The following is a 20,661-nucleotide window of genomic DNA, read 5'->3' on the forward strand; positions in this document are numbered from 1 at the left end:
AGGTCTGACTAGAAATATGACAAAAAGGAGACTGTTCTCTGCAAAAGGAGGGGAAAACAGCCCAAGTATTCATTTTAGACATATAAAAGGATCTCTTAAGCTAAGTAATAAATTTAATGATTTAGAACTAAAAAGAAGAAATGCTTTATCAAATATTGTGTTGCAGAAAACACAGCAAGAAAGGCAATCCTATGCACCAAAAGCAATCACGATTTTCAATCCTGTCATCCAAAAATGCAGAGCCTTCATGTTGGATTCAACCTCTAACTAACACAAAGGCAAGCTTAGCCCGGCTCTGGATCCCAGACTGACAGTGTGGTTGCAGAGGCTGAACTCCCAAAGGAGGTTGGCAGTGGGAATGATGTGAGAGTGGCAATCCAAGGTGAGAGAAATGCTGTTCAAAATTAGGAGACAAGAGGATCAACCAACGTAGCAGAAGAGTAGAAGTGTCACAACAGCAAATAATAACAATTTTAAAGAGTGAATCCAAGAATTAGTCACGGATAATAAGCCTCTCTTTCTCGCCACATGGAATTTCAGCCATTTCTCAAAATTCCACTGGCATAAATATAAAGGAAAAGCTCCAACTATAAACTGTCACTGAATGCTGTTGAACTCGAGCTCCTGCTTTTTTTTCCATGAATGCACTGTAAGTCAGCATTCCAAGAGCAACAAATGTCTCCAAGCCCAAGCTATTTCCCAACAGTCCATGGACCTCGAGAGTGTCCAAGATAACAGCAAAAATATGCACAAGGCCATTCTACCCAGATACCACATCCACAGTGGAAGGGGGTGTCCCAAAAGCCCAGGCTGATATTCACAAAGCGGGTCTTGGGTCGGGGCAACAAACAGCTTCAAAAACCCAACTGAGCACAAAGATCACCAAACTGCTGACCTGAAAATCCTGAAAAAAACCAAATAAAGCCGAGCCATTAGCGAGACAGAGTATCTGCTTGGGACTTGGGAAGTTTGATTTGGATAGAAGCTCTGCCACTGTGGAACAGTCACTTCCAAACTGTGGGCATCACCTTACCCACTTCTAGTTGGGGTAATAACCTGCAGTGCCTTTGAATATCCCACTCCAGCTGCAAATATCATCGTCACCCCAAATAAGCCTTCACAGAAGATGCTAAAAGCAGCTTATTATGTCCTAAGTACCTAAAAGGTTTCACAGATGCTCTTGGTTGTCCAGTTGTGCTCTTCCACAGAAAAACAGCTGAGGGAACTCACTGTCCAGCAGTGCAGCTTTCCAGTTTCTCCCTGGCTTTCCAGCTTCTGCCTCAGCTTCCCTGGCAATGCAGACACAATGCTATCTTTTACCTGTGCCAGTGCCTCACCACTCTCACTGGAAACCTGTACAGGGACTGCAAAGTATGGAGCTATATGGAGATACTGGCAGCTGGAGCACCTATACACTGTGTGCCAACACTTGTGAGGTTCAGAAAAGGGATGGTAAATTCATGCAGGGAGCTCTCTCTCTTTAAAGAAATTAAAGGCTTTAAGAATGGAGACAAGGCAGCTGGAGACAGAGGACTCTGGATTTCCACGGAGCCTTACATCTGATGAACAGCTGTGAGTCAACCTGCATGGCAAAGGCTCAAGAATACAAGTGCTCAACTTTAAATCCTACAGACACAGACAGGGAATTCCCTGCAGGAGACATTGCTGCCTTTTCCCCATTGTCTCCTCCCTCAAATGCCACCGGGTTCTACTTTACATGGGAACAAACATCCTAAATTAGTAGTATTAGAGGGCCTGATCAAGGAACAGGCATTTGGGGTTTAGTGCCTATCGAATTTCTCTCACTATCAGAAATTCTAAGTGAGCCTGGAGATGGAAAGGGAACACATCTGCTCACTGCAGTGCTGGTGAGACATTCCTAATAACAATGCAGATGTTTCCAAATGGAAGTGGATGGGATGCCCAGATGGCTTTCATTGTCCCATTTTTCCAAGCAGCCTGACAAATTTCAGATGTAAAAAAGTGAAATAAATATGAATGATGATTCTGTCTCACCAGCAAAAAAAAAAAAAAAAAAAAGCATGTTTGACAAAGAGCAAACGAAGCAGATCTGAGGAGGTCAGAACTTCATCAGCCTTCCTCCAATTAAACCAAGTGTCTAATCAAGCCCCATAACACAGCACAGTGCAGTGTGAGCCCTCAAAAAACAGATACTTTAAATTGATTTATCTCCCCTTGTGTTCCCTATTAAAGAGCACTGTTAACTAAAGGAAGACTAATTTTTACTTCTAATAGTAAATGTTCTCAGAAACTTGGAAGCTTTGAAGTGCTGGAAGTGATGAAACTATATTGTTACTTATTCTTGGCAGGGAAAACTCTGATTAAGGAAGGGGACTTGAAATAAATCAAGCAGCAACCCCATAAAAGCAAATTGAAAAATAGCATTAAACTACCAAAGCAGAGTTTCAAATGCATCTGTTTGCAAATTCACTTGTGATCAGGAATAAAAAGAACGTGGAGTTGGGTATGGAAGAATATGAGAAGAACCGAAGGGCAAGGTAGTGCATTTTCAAGGCTGTTCAGGACAATCTACTTAAAACAGATTAAAAAATTAATTATGTGGTTTCTGAATACTCGCTGCCTCTTGGTTAGAACTGAGCATTCAAAAAGTAAATAAATACAGTAATAATTTATTTTGTGAACTGGATTTTTATTGCTATTATAGATCTATGGAATACAGGGCTTTTGCTGAAAATCAACAACATCTATGATGCTACTAGCTACATCATCTGTAGTGATATCAATTAGAGTTTCTTCATGAGCCACAGAGTAAAATGAGTTACCTTTTCACTCTGAGGTACTTCTCAGGAGTGTTCAAAACTGGTTTTGCCATAGATCAAATGAAAGCAAGGGATATACTAGGAATTACTCTCAGTCTAGAGGCACCAGCCAAATTTTTCCTGTTCAACAACATGATTTTTAAGTGGAGTTTGAGATATTTGCTCCATGTCATGAGGAAACATGGAAGATCAAAACTCAGTTTCATCATGGGTTGGCCTTGAGCTTCCTTTTCTGCCCTAAGCAATGGAAAAAAAAAACCACAACTAATCTTGATCATCAAATCACAGGTACTCAAAGGCAAATGAAAATCAACATCCAGAAACAAAAGAAGAAGACACTAATTTGTAGCTGGCTCCTAATTAGCCAGCTCCTAATTAACTCCCTAACTTGGTTAGCAAGTCCAAGACCTAAGTGAAAAGTACATCACTAGTTGGCAGAGCAGCCTGCAATCATACCCAGTGATTCTGCTCAATATACATTTAGAGCTCCTAAGAAACATCCTCAGCAGCTTCTTCTCTTCCCCCAGGGTCCTCTTCTCCTGGGTTACAGACAGCTTCCACTATCCCAGGTTTCTCCAAGCCCCATCCAGCCTGGCCTTGAACACTTCCAGGGATGGGGCAGCCACAGCTTCTCTGGGCAACCTGTGCCAGGGCCTCACCAGTCCCACAGGAGAGAATTTCCTCCCAGTTTCCCATCTAACCCTGCCCTCTGGCAGTGGGAAGCTGGCCCATGCTGCAGACTGCAGACATCCCCAGACCCACAAACTTTCACTCTCTGCTTGCAAGGACCTTCTCAAATCTCACAATACCACTCCACAATACTTGGACACACAGTGCAGAAGAGCTGGACAGGAGGGAACAGAGCATACACTGAACTGGTAAATGATTACAGCAGTAACTTTGACATGAAACAGAGGAAAGACATCGAAACCCTTCTGGCCCAGAGGGTATTTTGATGCTCAAGGGCAACCACAGACCCATCACTGACTCTCCCACTGATCTGAGTTTTGTAAATAATTAGCAGAGTTACTCCTACCTTTTACTTTAATACCTCTAACAGATTTATTGTCAAGGAGAGGAAAGCACAACTACTATTCCTCCTGGAAATTGTGACTTTATGTTCTCTGGAGCTATTAGTGAGGAGAATTGGAAAGCAGAGCAGAGCTCTCCTTTAAGAAAGCACAAAGTTCCTTGGATGGCCTTGCATCACCTGTTACTGTTTCCAGCAGAGACTAAAAAAGCTCAGTTTACATCGTGTTTAACCCTGTTGCAGTTGAAAATTTATTATCTGAAACATTTCAGGTATTATTAGGATTTTGCACAAGATGATCCATGTATTTGGAAGTTTTTATTCTAATTTGCACTAACCAGGTGATGTTGATTTATTATTTGATATCTGTAGGATTACAGAACACAGGTATTTGGCAAACAAATCGTTATCCAAACTCTGTGATCCAGATTTTGCATTTATGGCTACAGGATAGTCATTTCACACAAAAAGAGAGCACTTGCTAATCAAGTGTGCCCTTCCACACACACTCACAGTCCACCACTCCTTGTCCTCCATGGAGGATGCCAGTGTCTAAATCCAGTCTTCTCCAGATATCTAGGTCCATTGCTAGGCACCCTATGCAGAAATATGGGAGAAGAAGGAAGATCCTCCCCTTTCCAGCCACCTGATGGACCCAGGCTGTTGCCAGGAACAATGGGAAGGATAAACCCATTCCCTGCAGGCACGTCACTGGCTGCTGGGAGGCAGCAGCCTCCTTCCTGCTTGTTACCTGGGTGGAGAGGTAAAATGCCAAAGGAGACACAAGGACACGCCTCCTGCGGATAGGTCCTCCAACCTTTCCAGGGAATGCTTAGAAACAGGCCCTGCCAATAATGCTGCAAAGGAAGACACACCAACGAAACGCTTCCCTTGGCTACTCCTAAAGTACAAGCCAGCTAAGCTCTTCATCCCTCCCTGGGTTCTCTTCCCAAACCACATGGTATTTGGTGGAATCCAACACAGAGTTCTCACAGGTCAGCCTCTCCCCGTAACCACGCACGAGAAGTCAGCTTCGCTGAGACATCAGTTCCCTCCTTTCCAACTCTAACTGCAGACTCAGACTTGTGTGACTTTTAATAACATCCAGAACCCTAATTATCTGGCTGATCCTGTCCCATGTTATTGGAATACTCAAAAGAATGATTAGGCAAGGTATTCTGGAAAAAAAAAAATTAAAATCCCTGTTTTCTTAGCAAACAACAGCTGGGTCATGCTGCTACTCTCTGCAGTGTTTTACTATTGCATTTTGGAAAGATTTATGCACTTGTGTAACCCAGAAATGGATTTGAAGAAACTCAATCCACTGGGAGCAACGTGAAGTATGAGGCTGATATTCTCATGTTAGTCATTTCCATCCACATTCCTGTCAGCTCCAGCTGCCCAACTCTGCGTCATCCCACACACGACAAACAAGATAAGTTTATTTATCATTTACACCACATTTGGAAGGGATAAAGGGAAAGGTGTAGAGAGCTGGAACATCTTGGGGTAATACATGGGGCACAGCAAGATTTACTCCACAGTAACCCTACATGGACCCCACCAAAAGCAGGAGCATGGCATTCAAATTGCTCATTCAAAACACACCAGATGCATTTTCCTTCTCTGTCATAAACCACAGATGCCAACTTCTCATCCAGATATTTTCAAAGACAGAAATGAATTAAATTGCCCTCAGTTAGATTCTTAAGATGTTTCTATAATCTTCCTATAAATTTACTGAGCATCAAACCCATTAAAAACCAGGTGTCTCACAGTGGGGTAAAATGCTAAAACTGCAGAAAATTCAGGACAAAGTCCAGCATGAGTCTTAGGGTACAGAAATTACCCTTTTATGTTATGACACAAACTGCTATGTTTTAGCTCATTTTCCCATCAAAAGGCTGCTGCAGAACACAGACTGATTAAACACAGCTCTCTACTTCCAGTAGAGTCTCTCGGTGCTCTCGTTTTGGTCCTAAGTTTGTAGGATGCACATGTGAAACACATGAGCAAACCTCAGCCCCCGCAAGCTGTGGGAGGATTCATTTCCTCTGGTTCCTGACCTCTAATTCACATGAACTCCCCCTGATAAGGCAGCTCCTCTGACTTTCATTCCCATATTCTCAGAGAGTGCCATCCTGGTACTATGTTCAGGCCCATAAAAAGCGCTTTGAACCATCTCATGTGCACCTTTCTGATCAAACTCAGTGGCAGAGATGAGCCACTTCACATCCAAGCCAGGGACCTGAGTCCTACATGGGCCACCCAAGGGTGATCCTCCCCTTGGCATGTCTCTCCCAGATTGCTTTGAGAATGTCATCTATGAACCAAACCTTCACATAGGACCAGCTGCTTACACAATATTTCAAAGCCTCTCCTCTCTGTTAGCACTACTGTTTATTGAAAGTATTCTTCCTTGTATGCAATTTGGGGGCACAGGGAGTTTTTACTGAAAAATGGTAGGAGCCTTGGAATGGCCACAAGCTGAATGTACTGACTTGTCTCCATTTTTTCAATTTTCCCTTCATACAGATTTTTCTGTGTGTTTTACTACTCTGGCGCTGGGTGCCTGCAGTTGGAAGGAAGCCTTTATTCTTGGTTTTATTTAAAAATCATTTTCCTTTGTTATTGCCAAGAATAGAAGATGACTTAAGCAGATGGATGTTCCTGCCCTCATCATCAGGCACAGTCTCCCCGACACAGAGAGAGCACATCAGTCACTTCACAGCACCTTCTGATCCACTCCTGCTCAAGCTTTTATTTCTTAAAAAAAATTGTAAGCTTTTCCTCACTATAAAGTCTGTTTCCCTTTGCTTCCTATCACCATCACCAACACTCCTTTTCTTTTATACCATACTGTGCTCTTCCTGTTCTATTTGATTACCATTTCCTTCAGCAAACTGTTACCTGAAAAAAAAAAAAAAAAAAAGAAAAAACCCAACCCCACAAACTATATTCAGTGAAGGACTTCAGAGTACCCACTTCAGTTTCAATGTAAGAGAAAAAGGCCAAATTAAAAAGCAAAAGCTCCAGAAGTGCTAGACAAAGAACAGGATGCCCTTAGACAGCGCAGGTTATTGCCATCAATACAAGTTATTGGTGGGCTTTTCTTGGGGGTCTACCAGAGAGCAGGAGACTTTTGACCAGATATTAGGGAGAAATTGTTCCTTCTGAGGGTTGTGAGAACCTGGCAGAGGCTGCCCAAAGAAGCAGCCCTATATCTCTGGAAGTGTCCAAGGCCAGGCTGGATGGACCTTGAAGCAAGCTGGGATAGTGGAAGGCATCCCTGCCCACAGCAGGAGGTGGAGCAAGATGATCCTTAAGGTCTCTTCCAATATAGACCACGCTGGGATTCTGTGTTTATACAAGAATATCCATACTGAACAGAGGATGTTACACAACATGCTGTAATGAGTCTACACAGAAATAATTTCCATTTTCCCCATTGTTCTGATGCACAAACTTGTGTGGTGGGCTGTGCAGCATCAAAAATATCCTCCACCAGAACACAGGTCATGAGAAATTCTGCTGAGAAAGAGTTCAGACACCCTCCGGCATGACAGTGTCCCTGAGAACCACTAATGTGCCTGGGGAAGTGCACAGGGAGGTCTCCCAAGGAGGCAATAGTCTTCCCACTCTTCTACCTTCTATTCCAGGGTTTCATTCCCAGGCAACCAGGAGCAATTCCCAAATCATTTCTTCCTCCTACATGTTTCCCACCTGGGACAAAGACACTCAACGCCAGCACCATGGCAACCCCATCAGACACACAAGCACTTTGGTTCTTCGGGGAAATTGAAAATTCTGAAAGGAAGCTGGGAGATAAAGGCTCCTGCTCCTTGTTTCCCACTGTTAGGAAGTAATTACAAAAATACTTTCATCTCAAGTGCTTGCTGGGTGAATAGGTTGTCATTTAAAAAATACTATGGTGTGAAGAGAAGGATGAAAGAGAAAAGCTCAGGGTACATTACCATGCTGTGTAACTGCTAAGCTCAGGATTGGTTGTCATCATTCTACCACAGAGAAGAGCACAGAAAAAACAATAAATGAACAAACAGGAGGAAAGACAAATTGAATAATCAGTTATCAGCTCGAGCAGCATATGATCCAAATGCTGCCTCATCATCCCACTGCTGTCAGTTTGAGTGTTCCCACTGATTCCATCAGACTTGGATCAGATTTTTATGTTTCTGCTTGGGTTTTATTTTACCACACTCCTGAGCCAGTAGAACTTGCACAGAAGGCCTCCTAGGTGCAAATTTGATTGTAAATTCTACAGGCTCTTTGCCTGTTTCTGTTGGGTCTTGAGCGCTTTCAAGGAATAAGGTTAATGATCACACATTTCAGTGATGCTTCTCAGCTTATTAACAGGGAGCAGCTTCTTTTCATCCCACCCACAGTAATATCACTGTTTTACCTCCAAAACCTCCCCAACTCAGGCTTGTCCTGGGAACATTTCCTTCCATTCCTGAGTAAAAAGCTGTTTTGGTGAGAAAAGCTAAGGATTTATTTAAATAATGTGTTAACATGACAGCCTCATACACTGCTCCGTTTCTTTCAGCTGTATGTCCCTCAGACCCTACACACTCAACATGGAGACCTGGCCTTTGATCCTTTTTGCCCTCAAGGATAAGTATTTTTTTATTTAAGTGACATTACTAGGGAATAACACAACATGAATGCTGACTACCTGAAGTACTCAACCCAAACGAGAAGCGCAGATGTTCAGTGTCTTTAGGATCAAGACTTAAATGACTGGGGAAGTCGAGCTTACAAATGTCATCCCAGGACAACCTGACATGGAAAAGCTGTCAGGAGACTGTCACGTCTATTTACACCATGGACACCTCTAGACACTGTCCTGCTCTGTGATATGATTCCCAGGCCAGGCCTAACCAGATGCTCATCCCAGGTGCTTAAAAACAAATGTCCAATGTCACATCCCACTACACTTGTGTTTTTTCAATAGGAGGGACTTCCCATGGGAGGCCTTGCCTTCCATCCCACAGAAGTGGAAGAGCTTCCTTTGTCCAGGGGAGCTAACCTGAGCTCAGCACTTCAAACCAGCAAACACCCCGTCTGACAGACATCACAAGGACCAAGTGGGATTTTGGGTTAATAAAATTATTTTAACATTTGGTGGTCAAGACTTACTGCTTCCCTGCACTGCCTCACCTGGCAGAAGGAAGATCAGATTCCAAGGAATACAGTCAAACAAGACCCTTTGAATCAGCAGACAGATTACCCATGACATACAAATAGTCAATCCTGCCAAGAGCTTGTCAAAATATGGAAAATTATCCACATTTCCCTGATGCCACTGAGTGAGAGCATAGGCATTTTCTAAGCATAGAAGATATAAAACTATCTACAATTTCCTGGTATCAAAACAAAGCCCAAATATTCAGGTCCATTTATATGCAAGAGATCCTACTCACACCAAAATGAATAATAACTAATGAAGGAATGCTTCAATGAGCCTAAAGTGGTTGAGCACACACACAAAGAAAAATTCCCCACAGAAATGGGGCAGGATTTCCAATCTGATTTCTTGAGTGTATCATGTAAGGCTCTAAAGAAACCAGCCTCTACACAAAGCAAATTATGAAAACAATCCATGCAAATTGCCACTGTCATTCCCTGAAGAGGCTGTCCAGAGCCACGGATACCATCAACAGAAATCAGCACAGGGTGCTGCTCCAGGGTGGGAAGGCTGAACCCACGCTATCCAGCAGCTTGAGGCATCCCACTATCTTCCCCAGAACCCACACATTTCTGGTTCCCACTTAAGACAGCTCAGTGAAGCTTCATCAAAGGGATAGCCCTAAAGGAAACAGGGAAAGAGCAGTGGGTAGGTGTGCTGACATCCATGGGAGCACTGCATAGGAACCAATCCATGCTCCTCAGCACTGTGATCACTGCTCAAACCTTGCCCTCCGCATGGCAGCTTTTTGACTTACAACTCCTACATCAATCTGTCCAACTGTTTGAGCCATGTCCAACCAACCCCCAGTCGCTGTGAATTCCTGCAGGAATACCAGATGTCCTGTCAGACTGCAAGCTCCTTCCACATAGCTGGAAGCTTCCCTCTTAGAAAACTGACTTGTCAGGAAAACACGACACAGCGTGTCCTGTGTCACTGCTGAGAAAGGCTGTCACACTGGTTCCAGTTCTGTGATGACTTCATTGACAACAACAATTTAAAGTACTTTTTTATCTTAATGGCTGTTTTGTTGAGTCATCTGTCATCTCTTCCTGAAAATTTGGACTGTGTGTGCTGGCTGAACTCCCAAAGCATGAGCAGACCGTACTCTGCATGGCTGCCTCGAGCCCAAGCACGGTGATGGGGGAGCAAGGACAGAGAAGAAAGAGGAACATTTTCACGTGCAGCTCATACCAACGTGACAACTCAGCCACTGCAAACATTTCCTCAGGCTCCATAGGCTTGGGCATCTTGCTTTAACCTTCAGCAATCTCCAGGTTGGAAAAGCCCTCCAAGACTGAGTTCAGCTATTGCCCCAGCACTGCCAAGGCTACCACTAACTCATGTCCCCAAGTGCCACACCTACATGATTTTTCAATCCCTCCAGGGATAGTGACTCCTCCACAGCCCTGAGCAGCCTGTGTCAGGGCTTGACAAGGCTTTCAATTAAGAAATTTTTCCTAATATCCAATCTAAATCTAAACCTGCCCTGGTGCAATGTGAGGCCATGCCCTCTTGACCTGTCACTTTTTACCTGGGAGAAGAGACTGAATCCCACCTGGCTACAGCCTCCATTCTAGGAGTTTTGATCTCCTTTCAGAGAAGGTCTCCCTGAACCTCCTCTTCTCCAGGCTAAACCCCTCCCAGATGCACGAGCTAAGCTGGAATGGCCTTGCTGGGGTACCAAAAGCCAAGCACCTCTAGTTCTCTGCATTTTAAGTACTACTTATTTTATTTCCCAAACCCTTTCCAGTTTCAACAATATGTGAACACAACGTAAACATAGGAATGTGGGAAGCTGGAAGATACTGAAATAAAGGCAGAGCACTGATGAGTGCAGAGCTGCTCTTTCATCCTGAGCCCAGGGCCTCAAAACCGTTGACCTTTGACATGCAATGACTTGGCTTATGAGGATTTGTGTAATATTAAAAAGACACACAAGCAAATGGATTAAACTACATGATGATAATTATTCTCAGACACAGTAATTATTCTCAGATGGACCAACCACATCATCTTCAAGGCAGAGGGGAATCCTTGGATGTGACAAAATATATCTGATCAACACAACTGCCTTCAGAGTACTTTCATAGCAACTAGGAGAAGGAAGAAAACAATACAATTGGCAAAATTTTGCTGTTACTCAGAAAGAAACAGGACCCACACTTTAAACAGAAGTTGTACAGCCTCCTTCAAAAGCTTCCAATAGGCTGGAGTCACCTGGAATAGATCTGCAAGCAACCCCCAAGGGGTACTGTACCTTCTGTGTGGACATCGGGGAGCATGTCAGTGGGATGCTGCTCTACCGCTGACCGCCTGTACACCATGTGGATTCTTCCCTTCTCCTCTTCCATCTGCTTTCCTCTTTCCAAAGGCTCAATGAAGTATTCATCCTCATCAGTTCTTATCATTCCAGCCTGGTAAGGAAGAGATAAAACATGTCCATATGCCATTTCAGAGCCTAAAGACCCAACTTGAAACTCTAAAAACAAATACCAAGAGGGACGAAGCACAAAATACGTTCAATACTACTGTAACCCATACATTTCTTTCCCCCTCAAAAAAAAAAAAAAAATTCACCAACAAAAAGAGCTTGAAGTTACCCCAATGAATGGAGACAAAGGGGCTATGCAGGCTATGCATTTTCAAGTGAATCCTCCCTGTAAACTGTAGTGCCAACCCAGTGCTTCCTTCCCCCCAGCCAAAGAGATGTCCAGAGAGGTGCTCAGAGCACATATTTTTCAAGGCTGCCTTGGAGAAAAGGCTGTGGTGGATTTTCAAGAAAAAAGTATGTAGTGGAAATTTATTTTTTTTCCCACAAAAGCACATTGATGGAGCAATCCAGGAAAGCAGTCTCCAATCTTGGAATGCTATTAATTTTACTATTTTTTTTCTTCTAAATTAATGACATTCAAAATTTCCATCCACTGAAGAAGGCGTGTTGGAATCTGCGCTACTGTGGAGTTCTCCAGAGCTGTGCTCAGGATTCTGTGAAAGAGGGAAGACAACAGGACCACCAAAATCCAAAAGCAGCCTTTGGGGCATAGTGGCTGGGATAAACCTGCCTGCTCCCAGCACCAGCTCAGCCCTGAGGCTCAGGGAAGTGGATTAACTCCTTGGCTTTCCTACAAACTTGCTTCTCTCAGGGGAGAATCCAGAAGACACCTGCCCGAGGCCCCATAAGCACCCCATCTACCTGGCTCCCCAGTATCTGTAGCTGTCTAAATGACTTCTGAGCATTAATTCCTTTCATCCTTGCAGTTCTTCCAGTCCCCCTTGATGCAGAAGAAATGGTGCAGAGTGAATAGAGGGAATATCGTGGAGTTAGGGAGATGCAAGAGCAAGTGCTGCTGGAGTTCATAATAAAAGGTACGTGGCAGCAAGGCCAAACCCAGCCTGGCCCAGGCAGCCCACCCAGGAGGACTTCCCAGAGGACACCTTTACTGGACAATCCATGGATAGAGTAAAATCTGGAAAATATTTTTTTTTTTTTCCCCAAAATTTAAAAGATGCAGACAAGCATAAGGGAATAAGAAACAATATAAAGCCTTGAGAAAATAACCTACAAGGGCAGGTTAAACTAAGGAATCACTTCCTGAGCCAAAATCAACAGTATTTAAGGGGGAACATGATTCCCTATAAATATGCATGGGGTGTTTGTAGGGAAAGAGGAAAGAGCCCTTCATTCAGAGAGCACAACGGAGAGCTGTGAAGTGTCCATTAATGGCCACATTTACCTTCAGTATTAAACATTATGGGTGGGATTTCCAAAAGTATTTTAGGAAGTCAAATGCCCCCTTTTCTAGCGCTCTGCAGTATGGGTGAGGCAGTTAATTCCCAGGTGAGCTTTGGAAAGGCCACCCTCAAAATGTCAGGAAGTTTGTTCAGCAGTCACACTGATGGCCATTATCAAGTGCTTCTAAAACTGAGCACCAGAGAGTAGGAAAGGTTTTGGGTTGTTAAACCCACCCTACCATCCCATGGTCAACACCATGAGGTCAGAGGATGTTCTCACCTTCTGCTCCCAGTCTCCATGCCAAACTCTGCTGGTATCTGTATTGGGAACACGTTTTAAGACACAGAATCTCTCAGAAAGAAGAAAATGTTATAAATTATGTTTTTAAGCTGTCCTTAATGCCTTTGTATAACAAAGAAAGAATTTTTCAAACACTGATATGACACCCTGGGGAGGTGAAGCGTTAATTAGCAGCTATTTCTCCTAAACCAGCTCTGAACAGTGGGAGAGCGGATCTGTAAAGCCACTTTAAGCAAATCAGCAACACAATATGGGAATTCAAGATGCACAGTGCTTCCCTGCATCTCTCTACATGAGAATCTTCATTTGTATTACAGACATCCCCTATCTGTCTCAGGACCTGCATATCCCTCTGTCATACACAGTAATTTGGAAACACCACGTGCTGGGTCTTCACTGGGAAGAGTTGAAAGGAAACTTAATGTGATGTTAAGTTTCAATTTTTTAAGCTTATCTCTCCCCTTGGAGATACAAGCTTTAAAAATTGAAATTTAACATCACATTCAAGGCTCTACATTAATCTCCAAACATAGCAGGCTGTCAATAAGTGGAAGCAGATTAATAAGCAGGTTGGAGCTTGCTCAGCAGCAGGAGGCTACATTAAATAGTCATCTTCACCAAGAAACAAGCAAGAATGAACACAGAGATCTAAGGATGCCAAAATCTCCTTCCCCTCCAGAAGGTGGTTCCAACTTGTGAACCCTTCAGTCACACACAGGTGCAAATATGCACTGTGCTGTTGGACTCTGCCTGGAAGGGAAGCATGAGAAGATCACAGCTCTCAGCAGAGTGAAGCAGGCTTGTGTGAAAGAGCCAGGCATTTACTTTCCAATCCAAGGACACTGAAAAATTCAGTGGGAAAAGGGAGAATTACCTGTGTCCTGTTTTATGGGAGAGACTACGCTCAGGAGGGTGAACCTGCTTGCTTCAAAGAACAAGATCAAGTCCAACACCTGCACCAACATGATCTGTACATCAAGAATTTCAAAGCCTGGAGCTTTCTCTCCCCGCTTCCATTCTTCAAAACAAGGGCAGAAGAAGCCTTTATTTGACCAAGAGAGGCTGAGTACCCTCCACTCTCATGAAGACCAACAGAGATTAGGTTTATCCAATGAAGAGGGACTCTGACATGGTCATGCTTCAGCTTCCACCTGCATTTCCTACAAGCATCCAAAAGGGACTCCCCTTGTTTCCCACAAAGAATCATGGAATCATGGACTGGTTTGGGTTAGCAGGGACTTTAAACACCAGCTTGTTCTACCCCCTTCCATGGGCAGGGACACCTTCCACTAGACCAGGTTGCTCCAAGCCCCGTTCAACCTAACCTCAAACACTTGCAGGGATCCAGGGGCAGCCACAGCTTCTCTGGGCAGTCTGTGCAAGGGCCTCACCACCCTCACAGGCAAAAATGTCTTCCTAATACCCAATCCAAACCTTTTGTCCTTCAGCTTAAGGCCGCTGAAATTAAATTTCCATTCTATGGAAACTAAATGAATCAACCACCCCACACACCTTAAAAATTAAATGCAGAAATACATATCTGGGAAATGAGAACTATCCCAAGTATCAGAATCAGGATACCTGGATTAATTCTCACTTTGGGCCACACATGGATCATTCAGCTTGTAGTGAAATCTCTTACAAGGCTCTCCACGCATGGGAAGTTCAGTTCAGGAGGTTCCTTGTGTTTCCAGTGTTCCAACACCATTTCAGTCAGTCTCACCCTTGACTTCTCCACCCACCAATGCTTGGACTGCAGCAAAGGACTCAGCAGACAAACCAACACAAGGCTCTACCTCCCAGAAAACAGTTTCTTCTCACCATTCTATTGATGTAATTGGAAAACATTTCCAGGGCTCTCCCCCCTGTCCTTATCCCTCCTTTTTTCCCTGTTGGACAATCACAGGTGCCCGACAGCTCTCTCCTGCCCCTACCTAAATAGAAGCCCTATTGAAAAGCATCAAGAGCTCTGTGTTCCCTCAATTTAATATCCCAGCCCCAGCCGAGCAGACACTGCCTCCTGCCAAGACAAACACCTGGGACCTGGAATGGGGAGGGGGCAGCTTCTGGAGACAGCCCTCCAGTCTAAACTTCTTAAGGAGTCGATAGAAACGTGCTCTTATAAAAGAGGTGCTGCCTCATCTGAAAACACCGATTCAGCCCCCAAACACTGCTACCTTTCACCCTCTCTGTTGGCTTAAGGTGGGTTCACTTCAGTGACTGTGCAAAACCTGCGTCACACCTACCTGCTGCTCCACTTTCCAATCCAAAGGCAAAAAGCTTTTGGAGTTGCACTGAACACTAGCTGATTTATTGGAAGAAAAATAAAAGCAAAGAAGTATGCTTTGCCTGCAGCACATTTCCCTTTGCCAGCCTCCCCCAAAACTGAGCCACAGTGGGTGGACACTGATTCTAAGTTTGTGCAGCTCCAGGGTTATACCTTCAATTCCTTGGGTGGGTATTATTTCTTGTACTGCACCGGTTCCACATTTTGGCAAGAATCAACTGGTTCTCCTGTTTCCTTTTCAAAAATCCTCTAGAACCTTCTCAAGTTGTTGAGTTTGCCCATGATGCCAGTGCCCCACGAACCTCACAGGGAAGGATTCCTTCCCAATATCCCATCTAACCTGCCCTCTGTCAGTTGAAGGCAGTCCTGTTGTCCTGTCACTCCAGGCCCTCATCCCAAGTCCCACTGTGCTCACACACTCCAACAGGTCCCTCTGGCAGGGAACTGTTAACTGTTAACGGACATACTTCCCTCCTTTCACATCTTCTGCATGTTAAAGTATTTATGGCCTCGACATACTTGGCATATGAAAAAATACTACACATTAGAGGAATGCTGGAAAAAAGTAATATTGCAGCACCATGCGCATTTTGGAGAAACAGATGTTACTGATCCTGTTGCCGGGTACCTAGAGAGGAGGTTTGCAGATGGAATTCCTCCTCCTCCATAGATGGGCCTCCAGTCTCCATGGAGGTGTCTGGCTTTGGGAAAACACCACGGGTTTGGGGTAAATCATCCCCATTTACTAACCCTCCAGCTCCAGCACCCTTGGAGTGCTTCCCAGAGGAGCAAGCAGAAATTCCACAGCTCATTTTCTGTCTCTGGAAGATTGGTGTGATATAAAATCCATGTTCTAGGCCATGTTTTATCCTGGACATGCATCTCAGAATTAAAGCAAGAGCTCCTGTAACATTTTAGGCTCCATCCTTGAAGGGTGTTGAACACAGGCAGCACAGAGACTGGACAACTGAATTATTAACCCAGCACCAGTTTGTGACCAATCATTAATACCAGATTTTTAAATCAAAACAAAAATCTCCTGCCAAGAGAAGTCTTATTTGTTCAGAAGATTCAGAAACAGGATGAAAAGGTAGGAATGTTTAATATCCTCTTCCAAATCACAGGCAATACTTAGAAGGCTCTTAGACAAGCTCCTACTAAAATACTGGAAATCATCTGCCCAGGGGAACTGAAGTCTCTCATCATACTAATTGATACCACTTTAAGGAGAAAAAGGCATTTGGAAGAGCCATCAAATTAACCAAGATCCTGTTGAATTTGCACAGAAGAAAATGTTAGCATTTATTGGGTCACTGTACAGGACTGGAATTAAGATTTTTATTCTCCTCTATAAACATCCATAAGAAAATTCCTTTATGCTGAAATTTCTCATACTTGGTTTTGATCCAAACGCTGGGTTTTCTTTTTCCCCTTTTCAGAAAGTCTAAGAAAACTCAATGGAAGCCCTTAAGAGTTATACGAAAGCACAGAGGAAAAAAACAAACTTTGATTTTATGTGGAAAAATATGTCTCCATTTTTTGTTCTTGGAAAACCTACTGGGATTCATTTTAACAGCAAACTGCCGCATAGAGCTGGCAGGCCAAAGGCTTTGTCCTTAAAGAAGGAGCTGTGGGTTTAAAATATCAGTTATTCAAGAGGGAAAAGTATGCATGGAACATGCTCAGAGCAGTCAGGCACCTCCCCGGTCCCAGCGAATCTCTGTAGAAATATTTACTGAGCACAAGTTTTGTCTTTGTGTCAGCTACAGCAGGTCTTTGCTGGGAACTATTTCATGGAGAAATGGTACAGGAGACGGCAAAGGCTGCCAGTTCTGCAGTAAACGTGGTGTTTTCCCAGATCCAGAAGTCATGGGATGACACCAGTCATAGATTCCTCTAAAATGTGGAAAGGAAAACAAAAAATGAGGACATCTGATCACCTTCATAGAAGGGGAAATGAGACCTTCAAGTGCTGAATACTCCAAAAGTATAAAGCCAATAAATAATGCCAAAATGTGAAGATCTCATGATCTGAATGTCAGTAGCACCATTTCTGCAGCAGCACACAAAAGAAATACTGATTTATCTGCTGCCTGTACACAAGAGTCAAGAATGCTGCTGCAGCATCATCACTCTTCCAAGGCAACAGAAAACCCAGCCCAAACTATGCATGAGCAGGAGTCATCTCCTTGGAGAGAAGTCATAGGAGGACAGAAAACGGATGCAGCTTCCTCTGAATGGAAATACTCTGTGGATCAAAAGCTAGAAAGCACCAAAGCTAGTAATGCTTCCATCAAACTCAAAGTTTTAGATTGGTTCTACATCCTTGCACAAAGGGAAAAAAAATAAAAAGAACTATGGTAAAATCTCTAAAAGAAAAGAAAGTTTTATACCTTTGGTCACGTATAAACCAAGAAAGTCAAATGACAAAGGGATTTTTATGAGGCAGAAAAGCTGATTTAGTGTTGCATGGCAGTAATTTACTGAAGTTTGCAGCCAAGCAGCAGAACCACTCAATGAAAACTAAGTATCTATTTAAAATAGAAGTGAAAGCAAAGGCTGTTTTAATGAGAACAATAGTGCTGCACTTCATCCATCATTTCAAAGCTCCTGCTGAAACACAGGGGCCAGAGATGGAACCAACTGAATCTTCTTTCCCTGACTCTTTCAAAGCCTGGATGGGAGCAAAACCTTTAGAGTTGCAGTGTGACCCTGCAAGAAAATGAAGAACGGGAAAGAGCAGACTAACTCTTTTTCTCAATGACCAGGCACAGTATTTTCTCTCCAGTCCTGCTTACTGCCCCTTTGCAAACATCAGACTCTGTGCTTTGCAGGCTAAATTCCAGATCCAAGTATGTACAGCACTGAATACACATGGAACATCACAAACGCCATTGCTGAATATGGCTTCTGTACCTCCACCCTACCAAATGCAGTTACAAATTCAGCACCAGCTCCACCACCAGTGAGAACTTTGAGAGAGGCTACAAGGATTGAATTTTGACATCCCTGACTATTTCAGTACCTGTTTACTTTCTTTTTCTGGGACACACACTTTCCCACAGGTGACATCTGGAGGTAGGACATGAATGAGGAATGAGAGCTCAATTCACACACTCTGTGGGTGTTATCAAGGGTCCACACAGGTTATACAATCTGGGATTTATTACTGAAACTATAAAACAGGGCTGCACTTAGTCATTTTAATAAGCTTATGCTATTTTATAACCTGTCAGCTGTGAGCCTCCAGGAATCTAAAAATTTAAGAAGTGTTGCTGTTTTGGAGACAAAGAGGGAAAAATCCAGAAAGGAAATTCTTTGCCCAAGTGCCATAAAAGCAGTGTTTTGTGAAAATGCATCGCCAGGACTACAAGGTGTGATTAAACAACAGCTACAAAAGATATATCCAGAGCAGAACCCAGCCACCAGCCCTTTGTTCCAGACCATTTTTAACCACCCACTGATCTGTAACAGCAGTTCCAGCCCCTAAATATATTGCTTAAAAGGGAGGGATTACATGTAAACCTGTGCTTTCCTGTACAGAACGATTTTTCAACATCAGAAATAAACTATAAATAAAAGTTTGAAGTTGTGGCAAACAAAGTGGAGACTTTTAATGAAAAGTCTCCAGGCAGACTTTCTCCAGCTGCCTGTTCCTAAACCCCTCTCTAGAGGATGCTCTCCTCACCTGGCCTCACCCACACTAGACTGTCAAGTTTCTTAATTTACCTTCAAATATTGTCTCCAATCTGAAGACAGGAAAAAAGAGACTAATATCAACCCTAGTCTCCTGAGCACCATATTTTCCACTCATGGCTATGTACCACGTGCACATTTTGCTCAGTCTGCGGTAGTTGTTAAATTCACAGCCCAGGTGTTCTGGGCTATTCCTGCTGATTATTCCCGAGAGGCCCCACAGAAAAGTCTCCTTTTCTAGAAGGCACCTTAGATAACATCACAGGTCACTCACTGCATCTCTCTTCAGCTTGGAGGGTGAGGAATTCTGCAGAATGGTCAGAACACATGGGATTGATTTTCCTTTCCTCTTTGCTTTCAGTTATCTGATAACCTGCTGCCACCTGCTCCTCAACAGAGGATAGAGACAAACAGCACAAGTTTAATTTCAGTTACCAAGAAGGGACTACAAACACTTCCTATGAGCCAAAAAGAGCTAAACTACCTCCACCTTTTTGAACAGATATAGCTCAAAGTTGCATTTTTAGTGCCCAAAACCTCATTTGCCATGTCCAGAGCTCCATTTTTTATCATCCAATCAATCCTTAGTGTCTAAGATACATCTTGAGTGTCCGATCCCTCATACATAGGGTCTAAATAACACTTTTAGACCTAAGAAACTCATTAACTAATTCTTGAGTCATGAAGCCTCATTTCTGGAGTTCAAAACTTTGCCTCTAAGATTAAAAACTTCATTTTTAGGGTACAAACCCTCACAAATTTCAAACATCCCTTCTGAATGAAGTAAAAAGGCTCATCTTAAGGGGCCAAAATATAATTTTAAGGCCCAAACTCCGTGTTTGAAGGCAGGCAGGAGAGAAGACTCAAGGGCTTAGAAATGAGGCAAACTTCTCATTAGACCATATCTAGCCCTGTTAGAAGAATTTACAAAAACAAACAAGAATAAATAAATGGTGCTTGAGCAACCATCTGCATAAACTTTGAGTATGAGGTGAGGGTGAAGCACTCATTTGCTTTGAGTGATAAATTGCAGGGAGAAGCAAACCAGAAGCAATTCTATGAAAGAATTTCTAGAGTTTATCATTTTCCACTATATTGACACTTGACTTTTGTCCCCATCACCTCCCTCCTCAATCAGCGCTCCTCCCCTCTGGGTTTTACTCAAGGAGCCCCAGGTCCCAAATGAGGGAATGCATTTTCCCAAGTTTCTGCTGTTGCTGAACTTTGAGAAATCCTCTTTACTAAAGATTACTATGGCTGTGGGAAGTGCTGCACGGCAGAGAGGTGACAAGGATGGAGACCAGCTGCAACCCATCACGCCCAGTTCATCATGCTGCCAAGCACAGCGAAACACCAGTGCTAAAGAGCAGGCACAGCAGGTCACGGGAGTTCATGGCAAGGAGGGAATTACTGTGGGAAGAGTGCAGGAAGGCAGGGGAGCCAGAATATCAGAGTGTTAAATCAGCCTAAGATACCACTGCCATCTGCCCACAGCAGCACGCGGCCAGAGTTGCTTCCATCTTCCCAGGGTTTGTTCTGCCTTCCACCTCTCCGGGGTTTGTTGTGCTTTCCTTGTGCTTTGCCCTCCCAGAAAGTCCTGATGAC

General features: G+C 43.5%; 1 protein-coding gene across 1 annotated transcript in view; it reads right to left on the reverse strand.

Annotated features, from left to right (window-relative positions):
- ADAMTS3 (ADAM metallopeptidase with thrombospondin type 1 motif 3) overlaps positions 1-20,661 on the reverse strand; it is a 56,733-nt gene that overhangs the window by 25,257 nt on the left and 10,815 nt on the right. Inside the window, exon 4 of the mRNA XM_021529550.2 lies at positions 11,298-11,454. Within this exon, the coding sequence (XP_021385225.2) occupies positions 11,298-11,454 (157 nt within the window). The remainder of the gene's footprint in view (positions 1-11,297; positions 11,455-20,661) is intronic.

Source organism: Lonchura striata, chromosome 4, assembly GCF_046129695.1.
Source record: "Lonchura striata isolate bLonStr1 chromosome 4, bLonStr1.mat, whole genome shotgun sequence".
Classification (NCBI taxonomy): Eukaryota; Metazoa; Chordata; class Aves; order Passeriformes; family Estrildidae; genus Lonchura; species Lonchura striata.